This window comes from Astyanax mexicanus, chromosome 7 (assembly GCF_023375975.1).
Source record: "Astyanax mexicanus isolate ESR-SI-001 chromosome 7, AstMex3_surface, whole genome shotgun sequence".
Classification (NCBI taxonomy): domain Eukaryota; kingdom Metazoa; phylum Chordata; class Actinopteri; order Characiformes; family Acestrorhamphidae; genus Astyanax; species Astyanax mexicanus.
Genome location: NC_064414.1, coordinates 50,571,811 through 50,584,962, shown reverse-complemented (window position 1 = coordinate 50,584,962; position 13,152 = coordinate 50,571,811). Strand labels below are relative to the sequence as shown.

Genomic DNA, 13,152 nt, shown 5'->3' with positions numbered 1-13,152 from the left:
TTAGTGCTGGAGAAACTTCACTGAAAACTCACCCTTCACTGTAAAAAATTAAATGATTAAAAAGTGTTCTAAATCACATTAAATTAGTAAAAATTAGCTGTTGCTTTGCCTCAGTGGTTCTAGTGCTACTGTTTTTCCAGTGTTTTTTTGCAGTAGGCGGGGCCAAGTTACTGTTTCATTGGTTTATAAACTTGTTTATTGGCTCATTGGTTTGTTGTCTATTTTGATGGACAACAGCTCTGAAATAATGTTAAACACAACAAAATATTTTAATAATACATTACGTCTATTGTAATGGATGCAGGATCTGAAAGGGTTAATTTCTTTTCTGGGTGAACAAGAGTTTCAATGAAGTTTCTCCAACACTAAGGCTGGGTGCAGCAGCATTAGCATTAGCCGCTAACCGCAGTGCAAGCTCTTTCTACGTTGAGAGGCCAGTATATTGGACTGTAATCTGATAGAGCCCTGGGTTACCAGAACACTTAGGGTTTCTCAGTCTAGTGCCATCAAGCGCCATTTACGTCATGCTAGCAATACGGTTAGCTGCTTATGCTAATGCTGCTGCACCCAGCCTTAGTGCGGGAGAAACTTCACTGAAAAATTAAATGATTAAAAAGTGTTCTAAATCACATTACATTAGTAAAAATGAGCTGTTGCTTTGCCTCGATGGTTCTTGTACTACTGTTTTTCCAGTGTTTTTGCAGTAGGCGGGGCCAAGTTACTGTTTCATTGGTTTATAAACTTGTTTATTGGCTCAAATAGTGTTATACACAACAAAACATTTAAAAATAAAGACAATAGATGATATTTATTGTAATGGATGCAATAAATTTTCTGGGTGAATAACGCATAGTGTATGTTTTTTTATGGGGTGTCCTCTCTGTCAGAATGATGTTTTGTGGGGAGATTGTTGCAGATAAAACCAAACCCCATAGAAACGGAGGGAAACTCACCTTTCTGCTGGTTTATCTTCATGGCCTCCAGCTGCTGTGGCCGCTTCCTCTGATCCCTCTGATCCGGGTTCGGGCGTGGAGGGGCTGAACGTCGAGTTCATCCATGACGCCATGGCCGTGGAGCCGCTGAGGAAAACAAACAAGCACAAACTTTACTAAAGCGGGGGAAGTACGTCTCGGACTGCGGTTCTGTTCAGAGAACCCTGAACTTCTGAACCGGCGCTTGGATTGTTGTGGTCCTTTCAGATCACAAACAGCTTATTTTTACACAGCAGCTTCACCACAGCAGCACTGCCAAAGAACTGGAGCAGATAAAACACCACATCTCCTAACCTAACAGCATAACACAAATCACATAAACCGACCTGGACAGTTTAATGGAAACAGACAACACTGCAGCGCAGTTGATTAAATCATGGGATTTTTGGGATACACTATGTTTTTTTTTCCCATAAACTTTTAACTTCTTTTTTTTTACCCACATAAACAGTAGGGGTGTCACGATTTCGATATTTCATCGAAATTGATCGAAATTATGTCATGGTCTCGAGCCTCGAAGTCAAAAAGATGATCGATGCGCACTACGCAAACGGTGCAGCACACTGTAGCCGACGCCGCGGACATTGTGACTGCTCAAAGAGCAGCTCTTTCTCCAGAGAATGTGGACATTCTCATCTTCTTAAAGAAAAACTTGAAAATATTAAAATAACAGTTGTTTTGTCTAGCCTCAAATATGTTAATAGTTTTGGTACCTTAAGGAGCATCTTTCTCTCAGATAAAGTTAATAATATATCTTTATTAAAGAAAAAAAAACTTGTAATTCTCAGGGATCGAAAAAGTCTTAAAGCCTCTTTTTTCATGTTTAACTGTTATAGTAGGATAGAGTTCAGTTTGTTAAGACTCTTATTGTTCTATTTTTTTGTACATGACTGTTCCTGTATTTTTTTATTATTTATTTTGTTATGTTGCACATTTGCTGTTCTAATAGTGCACACTGCTGCTACCAAAAGAAGCCACTAGATGGCATTACATATATATATCTTAATTAAATTATTTAAATTTGACCATTAGTGCCTAATGTGGTGTATTACAGATCACTTGTATCACTTTACATCACTTATATCAAGCGCACCTTTTGAAACAGGCCTCTCTGCTGTAAAAAAAAGAAAAAAAGAAAATCAAGAATCGTGACCCTAAAATCGGAAATAAAATCGTATCGAGGATTTAGAGAATCGTGAGACCCCTAATAAATAGCATTAAACAATTCGCTTAGCTGTCTTTTACACACACACACAAAAAAAAGTTTATTATTTTTTACTATGCTACTGTGTAACCTTCATATAGAAGCACTTTTTTGATCTTATTTTTACTTCACTACTATACATGCATGGAAACTCTGATTAAAACCAGGGTTATTCCACCAAATATTGATTTCTGAAGGGGTATATACCTATACCTATAAATAGCAAAATCAGAGAAACTGATTCAGAAATTAAAGTGGTCTTTTAATTTTTTCCAGAGATGTAGATTATATTAATTAATTAATACTTAAACATCTTAAATTTAAAAATCTAAAAATTAAAACTTAAAACCTAAATAAACCTAAATTTGGCTGTTTTTCTGTTGCTTAATTTAAATTTAAAACATTACAGACACGCCCACTCTGTGAGCTGAGAGATCCTGCATGGCGAAATTAGCTTAAAACAACAAAATAAAAGATTTTTATTCTATTAATCGAATACATCTCTCTCTCTCTCTCTCTCTCTCTCTCTCTCTCTCTCTCTCTCTCTCTCTCTCTCTCTCGTACAGGTCAGACAGATAGAAAATAATAGATATAAATATCCATCCATCTATCTCTTATTCTCTTTATTCTTTCCCCCGTGTTTCTTTCCCATCTCTCTCTCTCTCACACACACTATCACACACTAACACACACACACCAATTCACACTCACTAGTCATAATTATTCCGCCTACAAAATCTGTGCTACTCCAAGTGAGCCAGACTGAGAGAGAGAGAGAGAGAGAGAGAGAGAGAGAGAGAGAGAGAGAGAGAGAGGAGGGAGGGTAAGAAAAGAGAAACGTAAAAACAGAGGAGAGAAAAAAAAGAGAAAGGGAGAGAAGCAAAAGGAAAGTGAGGATGAAAGTAAAAAGAGCGTAAGGGAGAGAAAAAAGCAAGGAAGAAAAAAGGAGGAATAATATAAAGAGAGAAGATGGATAGAAAGAACAATGGAGATGATTTAGTAAAAAATGGAAAAGGGGAAACAGTGAGAAACAGTTACATTAATCCTATTTTTCAGTTTAGTTCAGATGAAGATCTAATGCCCCTATATTTAAATATTACACTGGTGTTTCACCTTCCTTTCCCACTGCGCACAAAATAAACTGTACTCATAATAAATATGAAAATTTCACTGTGTTTAAAGAAGGTGTGTTTTATTTTAATGAAATATTCTTTAATAATTCATATAATAACCCAGGAGTGAGAGATCATTAAACTCTATCATTAAAATATTAATGCTTTTATAACTGGAAGCATTTTAACAAAATACAATAAGAGAGTTTATAACTTTAATCAACACTAAACTTTAATCACCATAACAGTGAAGGAGTGACAGAGAGGAGGATTGGACTGAAGAAGTGAGTGAAGGATTGAGTGAGTGAAGGTGTGAGTAAATAAAATGTGCGTTTCATGGTGAGTGAGAATGAATGTGAATAATTGTGAGTAGATGAATCAGTGAGCGAGTGAAGTGAGTGAATAAGTGAGTGAAGAAGTGAGTAATTGAGTGGAGAAGTGAGTAAGTGAGTGAAGAAGTGAGTAATTGAGTGGAGAAGTGAGTAAGTGAGTGAAGAAGTGAGTAATTGAGTGGAGAGGTGAGTAAGTGAGTGAATAAGTGAGTGAATAAGTGAGTGAGTAAGTGAGTGAGTGAGTGAATAAGTGAGTGAGTGAATAAGTGAGTGAATAAGTGAGTAAGTGAGTGAATAAGTGAGTGGAGAAGTGAGTAAGTGAGTGAATAAGTGAGTGGAGAAGTGAGTAAGTGAGTGAATAAGTGAGTGCGTGAATAAGTGAGTGAGTGAGTGAAGAAGTGAGTGAAGAAGTGAGTGAATAAATGAGTGAGTGAATAAGTGAGATGAAGTGTATGTTTGAGTATTTGAGTTTAGGGTGTGTGTGTGTGTGTGTGTGCGTGTGTGTGTGATGATTTATTGCTCTGCAGTAGTTTTGAGTGTTCAGCTGCTGCACATCAGCACCAAGCTCACACTGCACTGCACCAACCACTCATTAACCTCACACACACACACACACACACACACCTCAAATCCACTCATTAACCTCTAACACACATGCGTGCAAACGCAAACACACACTTAGATTTAAATCTTCTCATTAACCTCTAACACACACACACACACACACACACGTCTCTCTTAAATTCAGATTATCTGTACACTCTCGCACGCGCAAAGACACACACACACACACACACACACACACACACACACACACACACACACACACACAAACACAAACAACCTCAGGATAACTTTATCAATTCATCTCAGGGCTTCAGCTCAAAATACTGGACTTCTGCACTCCTAACACACACACACACACACGGCTGGTCGAGTTTCCTCCTTCAGCTCCGGCTAAATCAAGTGAAAAAATTAAAAACCAATACAGTTGCCGTAGCAACCGGCAGCACCATCAGAAAAACGATTTTAGCTAAAATTGCTTTAACAATTACAACTAAAGCCGAGTGAGCAAAATCACCCTCATTACCCAGCAGCACAAATAGCACCGAATCAGCGCCGCGTACCACACCCTATTACCACACACTCCTCACACACACACACCTTATACCCACACACACAACACCAGACAGGAGTTTATAATCTGTCACTGCTCAGAAAATACCAGAAAAGAAAATTAATCATAACAGAAAACAAAAAAGTTTCTTCCAAAACCAAGGATGTTATTAAGTAGTTATTCTGCTTTTGTTGGAGGAACCGTCTCTGTATTCAGTAACAAAAAGCATTAATGAGGTCAGGATGTTCACCATGATGATCACCATCCTCGCTCATCCCCTGCTCAGCCTAAAAGTATTAGATGGAGCTCCATCTTTCCTGAGAACACAATTCTCTTTTTTTTTTCTTTCAAAAGTATTGGCAATATTTTACTACATTTCACTACATTCTCCTGCCTTTGTAACAGGATTTGACATTTTACATTACATTACTTTTGGCAGACGCTTTTGTCCAAAGCGATTAACAATAATGATGTACATTAATTAGTAATAGAAGATATAGAAGTTCAATGGAAAAAAGGAAAAAAAATGGACAGGGCGTAAAGGAGGTCAAATGGTAATAGTGGGATAGAGGAAGAAAATGAAGTTATAGAAGTAGTTAGCTTGTTAGTAGAGGTGTTAGGAGAGTAAGTGCTCTTTGAAGAGCTCTGTCTTCAGGAGTTTATTAAAGATAGTGAGAGATTTTCCTGATCTGGTAGTAGAAGGTAGTTGGTTAGAGGTGTTAGGAGAGTAAGTGCTCTTTGAAGAGCTCTGTCTTCAGGAGTTTATTAAAGATAGCGAGAGATTCTCCTGATCTGGTAGTAGAAGGTAGTTTGTTCCACCATTGAGAAACTCTGTATGAGAACAGTCTGGATTGCTCTGTGTGAATGCTTGTTTGGTAAAGCGAGGCAGCGTTCACTAAAGGAGAAGCACAGCGGCCGAGAGGTAACCTACTCCTTCCTAGTTCCTAGAGTTTTTAGTGAACTGCAAAAATCTTTGTTTAGCTACAGAGCACTAGTTCACTACCAAAACCACTCAAACTCTAAAACTCAGCTCACTGGTGTCACTAAATTATTTTAAACTTCTAATATCTAATCACATTCAGACAGTCTGTGACTGTTTTAGTTGAGTTTTTCTTTTACCTTGTTATTTATTTATTTATTTATTTTTATCTTTTTATTCATATAATTGTATCTAGTTTTACCTTTTAGCTCTTTTATTTTATTTATTTTATTCACTTCGTCCTTTTGTTTGTTTTATTACTGCTTTTGCTTTTGGCCTTTTACCTTTTTTATTTCATTTATTTTCTTCCTTTTATTTTTTTATATATATATTTTTATATATTTTTATATTTTATTATTTTTATATATTATTATTATTATTATTATTATTATTATTATTATTATTATTATTATTATTGTTATTATTATTATTATTATTATTATTATTATTATTATTATTATTATTATTTATACTATTATTATTTCTTTAATAGTGTTTATATTTGATTATTATTCTACGTATTAGGTGGGTGGGTGGGTGGGTAGGTAGGTAGTTAGGTGGGTAGGTAGGTAGGTGGGTAGGTAGGTGGGTAGGTAGGTAGGTAGGTGGGTAGGTAGGTAGGTGGGTAGGTAGGTGGGTAGGTAGGTGGGTAGGTAGGTGGGTGGGTGGGTAGGTGGGTAGGTAGGTAGGTGGGTAGGTAGGTGGGTAGGTGGGTAGGTAGGTAGGTGGGTAGGTAGGTAGGTAGGTGGGTAGGTAGGTAGGTGGGTAGGTAGGTGGGTAGGTAGGTGGGTAGGTAGGTGGGTGGGTGGGTAGGTGGGTAGGTAGGTAGGTGGGTAGGTAGGTGGGTAGGTAGGTGGGTAGGTAGGTGGGTAGGTGGGTGGGTAGGTGGGTAGGTAGGTAGGTGGGTAGGTAGGTAGGTGGGTAGGTAAGTAGTACCACCCAGGGGAGAGTGAGTTGGATAGATGGTTCTGCTGGTATAACCAGAAGTTCTGTCTTGGAAAGGTTTAGCTGATGAACATTTCTAAATTTCTACTACAGGATGTAACAGGACTTTAAATTATACCAATATAACAGTAGATTTTCAGTAGCACTACACTCTCCTCCTCTGTAACAGGATTAAACTGTAACACTAACAGTCTCCGGATAAGAGCAGAACAGGGTGTATTGTTAATGTGTCAGTAGCTGGGTGATGTATAGCAGATATAGGGCTGACTGTATAGACAGCAGGGTGTGTGTTAGACGAGTAAATAAACCAAATATCCTCACAGAGCAAGTGTTTACAGTGAAAGAGAGCAGCCACCTGTCCCCTACACACACACACGCGCACACACACACACACACACACACATACACACAGTGCATGACTTACTGCAGCACTTCCTGCTTGGCAAAGGCTGGGAAAACACAGAGGGATAGAGAGAGAAAAAGAGAGAGAGAGAGAGAGAGAGAGAGAGAGAGAGAGAGCCCACAGCAGAGCATTACATAACCAAAGCCCCGTCTGTGACCATGACTCCAGGCCAAGAGATGGAGAGAAATAGAGAAAAAGCAAAAAGCGAAAGAGTATTTGAGAGAGGCTAATGCCTGTAAATGCCTTATTGTATTATTTCCCCCCAAAAAAGTTATACTGAGCACAGTTTAAACAGTAATTTTGTATTAAAACCAATAAAACATAGATTTACCAAGCCTGTCATTTTTAACCAGCTGGCAAAAGCACCAATAATAGCTATAAACATTAACTCTGCCTTTTGTTTGTAGTCATTGAGTGTCTTAATAGCTCCACTGATCATATAGAAACACTTTATTAGTTGTAGAATAATTACAGACTGTTGGTTGATTGGTTGGTTGGTTGGTTTGTTGTTGGGGTTTTATGGCCACTCCAGCGCACATTTGTGGCATATACTTGGTTTTATATGTCTAGATAGAGTACAGTTGTTCAAAGATTCTAGCATGCTAAGGGAAATACAACTCACTACATATGTATTAAATCTAAGCTTAATAAGTAATTACAGACTGTAGTCCTGTTTCTCTGTATACTTTATTATTATCCTCTTGTCACCCTGTTTTTAATACTCAGAACCTCACAGAATAGAAAAGCACCACAGAACAGATATTATTATTATCTGGGTGGTGGGTTATTATAATTCTCAGCACTGCAGTGATTAGCACCGTTGTGCTGCTGGTACAGTGAGTTGATGCTGGAGTTTTTAAACACAGTGTTTAACCATTACAGCTGCTGCAGCTTGTAGAAAAATGTAGTGAGTAGTGTAAGTCAGAGAAAGAAGCTCTAAATCTGTTGCTGCACAGTTTACAGTGTTGTCCATCCTCTTTTATCTTTCATCAGTGGGCACAGGACGCTGTTGGCTGGATATTTTTGGTTGGTGTTTAAAAACTCCAGCAGCACTGCTGCATCTGATCCACTTGTACCAGAATCAACACACTACCAACATGCTAATCAGTTTTCTTAGGGAAATATTTTTTTTATTTTACACTCAGTGATAAAACTCTTGCGTCTGCAAAACTGCAATTGAAAGAACAGGAGGACCAGTGAGTTTTTTGGCTTTTGGCTGGTCTCGGTCACATGACATCACGTTCAGTAGCTCCTCCATTTCCACTCGCTGTTGTATTTACATGGATCGCCATGGCAACACGAGCCCAAAGTGTTATTACAGTGGACCAATAGTTATTTTTATTAAACACGAGGAGACAAAACTCAGAGATGTGGATCCGGACGGGACTAAAATTAGCAGGGGACCACGGAGTTTAGCAAAAAAAAAAAAAAAAAAAAAAAAAAAAAAACAGTAGATAATTCAGCCTGTAATTTTCTGAGAGAATGTCGTTCTAGACGGGAATAAAATTACAGAGGACCCCCATTAAAGTGAAAATCAATTTTTTTTTTAATCCCGTCCAAATAGGGCTTTAGTTTGATTTAATCATATCACCAGCACAACACACACGAACACCTCATACACCACCACCATCATGCTAATCAGTGCTAATCACTGCAGTGCTTAGAATAATCACAACCCATTATCCAAATAATAATAATATAATAACTGCTCTGTGGTGCTTTTATCTCCTGTAGGGTCCTGATCACTGAAGAACAAGGTTAGAACAGGGTCAGAAAGTAAAGTGGGCTTTCGGCTAGACACTGAACGCTTAAACAATCGTGAAGGATTTGGTGATGTTACTTCAACAGCAGAGGAGTGGAGAAGTGAAGGAGGGGAGGGAGGGTTGGAGGAGAGGAGTGAGGATGGATGGAGAGGGAGCGCAGAGGAGACGAACAGACAAAGAAAAAGTTTTATTTCAAGGTGAATTCTTGCAGGCACGGCAGAGAGCAAAGAGCCCGAATTTTCCAGCATAACCCAATATTATTATCTCCCACATCAGCATTCAGCACCAGCCAGCTGCCCCGAGCAGCTCAAGGACTGAGAGAGAGAGAGAGAGAGAGAGAGAGAGAGAGAGAGAGAGAGAGAGAGATGGAGAAACTCAAAACTTCTGCCAAACAATGTTTGAGGAACACACGCTAACCCCCTCAGTCCTTCAGCTACCTGGAGATGACAATGAAAAAGGATTTATTAAAGATAACACTGTAGACAGATAAAACTGGTAGAAAGGAGTGAACTGGTGTGAAGGCCGACACCAGGAAGACGTCTCGTACTAATACACCCCACCAGCAAACAGTGTTCTGGGATTATTTTAAGGTTTCAAGACCTTAAAATATACCTAAATATGCAGGTAAGGCCAAACATACAGAAACACACCTCCAGCAAACCACAGCGAGGGACCACTGCAGCAATGTGCAGATTTGCTCTTATTATACAAAGAAGGATTTTGCATAGTGAAGTAAAACATAACTGGTGAATGGGTAAGGTAAACTGGATGTATTGGGTTGGATGTGGGTGGGGTGGGTTAAATGTGGGTGGGGTGGGTTGGATGTGGGTTGGGTTGGATGTGGGTTGGGTTGGATGTGGGTGGGTTGGATGTGGGTGGGGTGGGATGGGATTTAAAAGAGATAAGAAAACATTGTAAGTTTTCCGTGTTACACTCTGTTTGTTACATCTGTTTTCCACAAAACGTACAATAAAAAACTTGATAACAAAAAAAAAAAAAACATAACTGGTGGATACCACAGATCTAGCGCCTCTGCTGGCTGGTTGCAGTATGACGTGTAGCTCTACCCCACTCTCATACGTTTCAATAAGAAAACAGCCCTACCCATTTCCATTTATTTTTTTATTTATATTCTTTAACCATTTCTAAAATGCTTAATTTGATTCTAAACTAGCTGTACTAAGTTCCCACCCCCCACCTTTAAGTGCTACCTAACAGCCATCTTTCCCATACCTGAGGATTGGTTGCAATACAAATGATTGGGTGATTTTTAGGAAACAATTAATTGGTCATCAGCGTACAGCTGGTAACTAGCAATGGAAATAAACTGAGCTTTGCAAAATATATAAAATAAATAAATAAATCAATAAATAATGCCTTTTCTGTAGTATAGCAGTGGTGGAGCAGATGGCGCACTAGAAAAAGACACAGAAACACAGAGAACTCCGTAGCTATTAAAAGTAGAGTTTTTCTTCTTTAGAGAAATTACAGAAGCCAGAGAGAGGTGAGTCCTGTATATTTTTTTGACTAAAAGGCACTTTATGTATGAATTCTTCCAGTTAGTTATTAAGGAGCAGTAAAGCCACTCCGCTGAAGTACCCTTACATTATAAGGGTGAGTTTTTAGTGAAGTTTTTTCAGCACTAAGGCTGGGTGCAGCAGCATTAGCATTAGCCACTAACCACAGCACTAGCTCTTTCGCCATTCAGAGGTGAGTATATTGGACTGTAGTCTGGAAGTTTGCCGTGTTAAAACAAGCTATGTGGGATGAACTGCTAGCTGATAGCGCCCTGGGTTCCTTAGTGTAGCACTATCCGGTGAGATTTACATCCCGCTAGCACTGCAGTTAGCGGCTAATGCTAATGCTGCTGCACCCAGCCTTAGTGCTGGAGAAACTTTATTGAAAACTCACCATTAGACAAAATATTGGAAATCTAAGCTTACTATAAATAAATGAAAAAGCGCTTTATTCACCCAAATTAACAGTTTTCAGGAGAGAAATCAGTGTAGATTAACATGCAGAACTCATTTTAATTTGAAATAATAATTTGTTTTTTAGGAATTAAAGTTTTGTTTACTTAGGGGCTTTCCTTAGCTTCCCCATTGGAACAGAAACATGGTGACACCCTTGCTCACTTTAATGTAGGCATCTTCACTAGTGTCACTTAATGTGCCTTATAATCCAGTGTGCATTATGTATGAAAATAGACCAGAAAATATACGTTCATTAATAGTGCACCTTATAATTCGAAAAAAAATCTATGGTTTTAGCAGTAAAGAAAAGAATTAGTATCTCAACCAAAAAAAAAAAAAAAACAAAAAAAAAAACAAAAAAAACAAAAAAAAACAAAAAACAAGAATCAAGAAAAATTCTGAATTACAGTCTTTTACAGCATAGTAAGAGTTTGGATATCTGTAATTCCACTCTGCTATATGGTAAAACAGTGGTTTATAAGAGTGATTCTGCTTTATGGGTAACATAAAGACATAACTGTGACTGTTCGGTCTCCCTACTGTACCGTTGTCAGCTGGATATCACTTACCCAGAGTTCTGTGAGGCGGTGATGGGTAGTGTGCAGCTGAGGGAATTCTTGGACTTCTCTGGTGGGGTTTCCGAGACCGACGCTGTGGAGGACTGAGAGGAGACGGATTCATTACTGCCCAGAGATGCCTCGTCAGGAGCCAGAGACACGCCCTCTGAGGATGGAGAGACTGAGACTGAGAGAGAGAGAAAGAGAAAAACAGAATGAACATTACAAAATGTAGAATAGTCCTGTGTTTCTCTGTTACAAAACATTACAACATTATATCATTACAGTAGATGGTGCTCTTTCCCCTCATCACTGCTAGGGTGATGTGGATCAGCACAAGGCTGCATCTGTGAGCTGATGTATCAGAACCCAATCATAATTAAAGATTGAATAAATAAATAATTAATTTAAACTGTACATATATACTGTCTTTTTTTATTATCCTTATTATTATTATTATCCTTTTTATTATCCTTATCCTTATTTTATCAGATTTATGGATAAAATATGTACGTACTGTTTTATGTTGTCTTTTGTTGAGCTTATTTTAGCAAATTGTACCAAACAACTTGTTGGCTGATTTGGCAACAAAAAAGTTTAGGTTTTTGGCATAAATTACACAAAACCTTTATACGTGTTTGTCATCATCCAATGAGGAAATTGAGTAATTAAGTTATATTTTTAATGATGTGAATGGTTATGTCTACAGAAAAGCTCTTTCTTTTGTCTCTTATAAATGTGATGGATGGTTTGGATGGATGAATGGATGTTTTATTATTTTGATTTAATCCATATTAAAACAATCTGATGTCTGACTGATTTAATAAATTACATTTTATTACTGAATACAATCACTGTGATTCAGGTTAACCTTGTTTAATACAGGGTTATGTAATACAGTATTTTAAAAGCTGTGAGTGTGAATGGTTTGTTGGAGTCTTTATATGGGGCACATTAGGAAATAAGGTCAACCTTGACTACAGAATCAACTGATCCACAGACACACAACAGCTTTAGAGGAGTGTGTAATCTGTGTCTGATGACCTTTGAGCTGGAGATCCTCATTTATACATGACAATGGATTAAAACTAGTAATACAGAGGAAAAGAGACGGGAGAAAAATGAATGACCTCAAATGACCTGAGTGTGAATAAATGTGTGTGTGTATAGTTGTGTATGTGTGTAAGTAAATACAGAGAAGATAAGGCTTTTCTTTCTTTGAGAAAGGAACACAGAGGCAGGCGTAAACGTGCGTGGGATTTCCAAATGGTTTGATTTAAATTCACACAGAGAAAACATCAGAAACACAAACATCTCTGAAGTGCAGCATTGCATAACTGTGATCAGTCCTGCAAGAGATCGGCTCCAGCACGCCTGTAAGTGTGAATGAGTGACAATAAGTGTGTGTGTGTGTGTGTGTGTGTATGTTTCCTTAGAGTTGGTACAGTGGTCTCTGTGATACAGCACAGCACACACTCTAGTTCTGAATACTCTCAATTCCCCCCAGGACATTTAAATGGTCATCCCCCCATTGTGAGCATGTGTGAAATATACTCAGCAAACTTCCCTTTAAACATACAAGTACAGAGGTTGAACAATGAAACTGAAACACCTGTCATTTTAGTGTGGGAGGTTTCATCATGGCTAAATTGGAGCTGCCTGGTGGTCAATCTTCATTAATTGCACATTGCACCAGTAAGAGCAGAGTGTGAAGGTTCAATTATCAGGGTAAGAGCACAGTTCTGCTCTAAATATTACAATGCACACAACATTAT

General features: G+C 38.2%; 1 protein-coding gene across 2 annotated transcripts in view; it reads right to left on the bottom strand.

Annotated features, from left to right (window-relative positions):
• The window catches only part of arhgap10 (Rho GTPase activating protein 10), a 197,567-nt gene that overhangs the window by 14,367 nt on the left and 170,048 nt on the right, over positions 1-13,152 (bottom strand). For both annotated transcript variants that reach the window (XM_022684445.2, XM_022684446.2), the window contains 2 exons: positions 11,390-11,564; positions 954-1,079 (listed from right to left, as the gene is read on the bottom strand). In XM_022684445.2, coding sequence (XP_022540166.2) covers positions 954-1,079; positions 11,390-11,564 — 301 coding nt within the window. The remainder of the gene's footprint in view (positions 1-953; positions 1,080-11,389; positions 11,565-13,152) is intronic.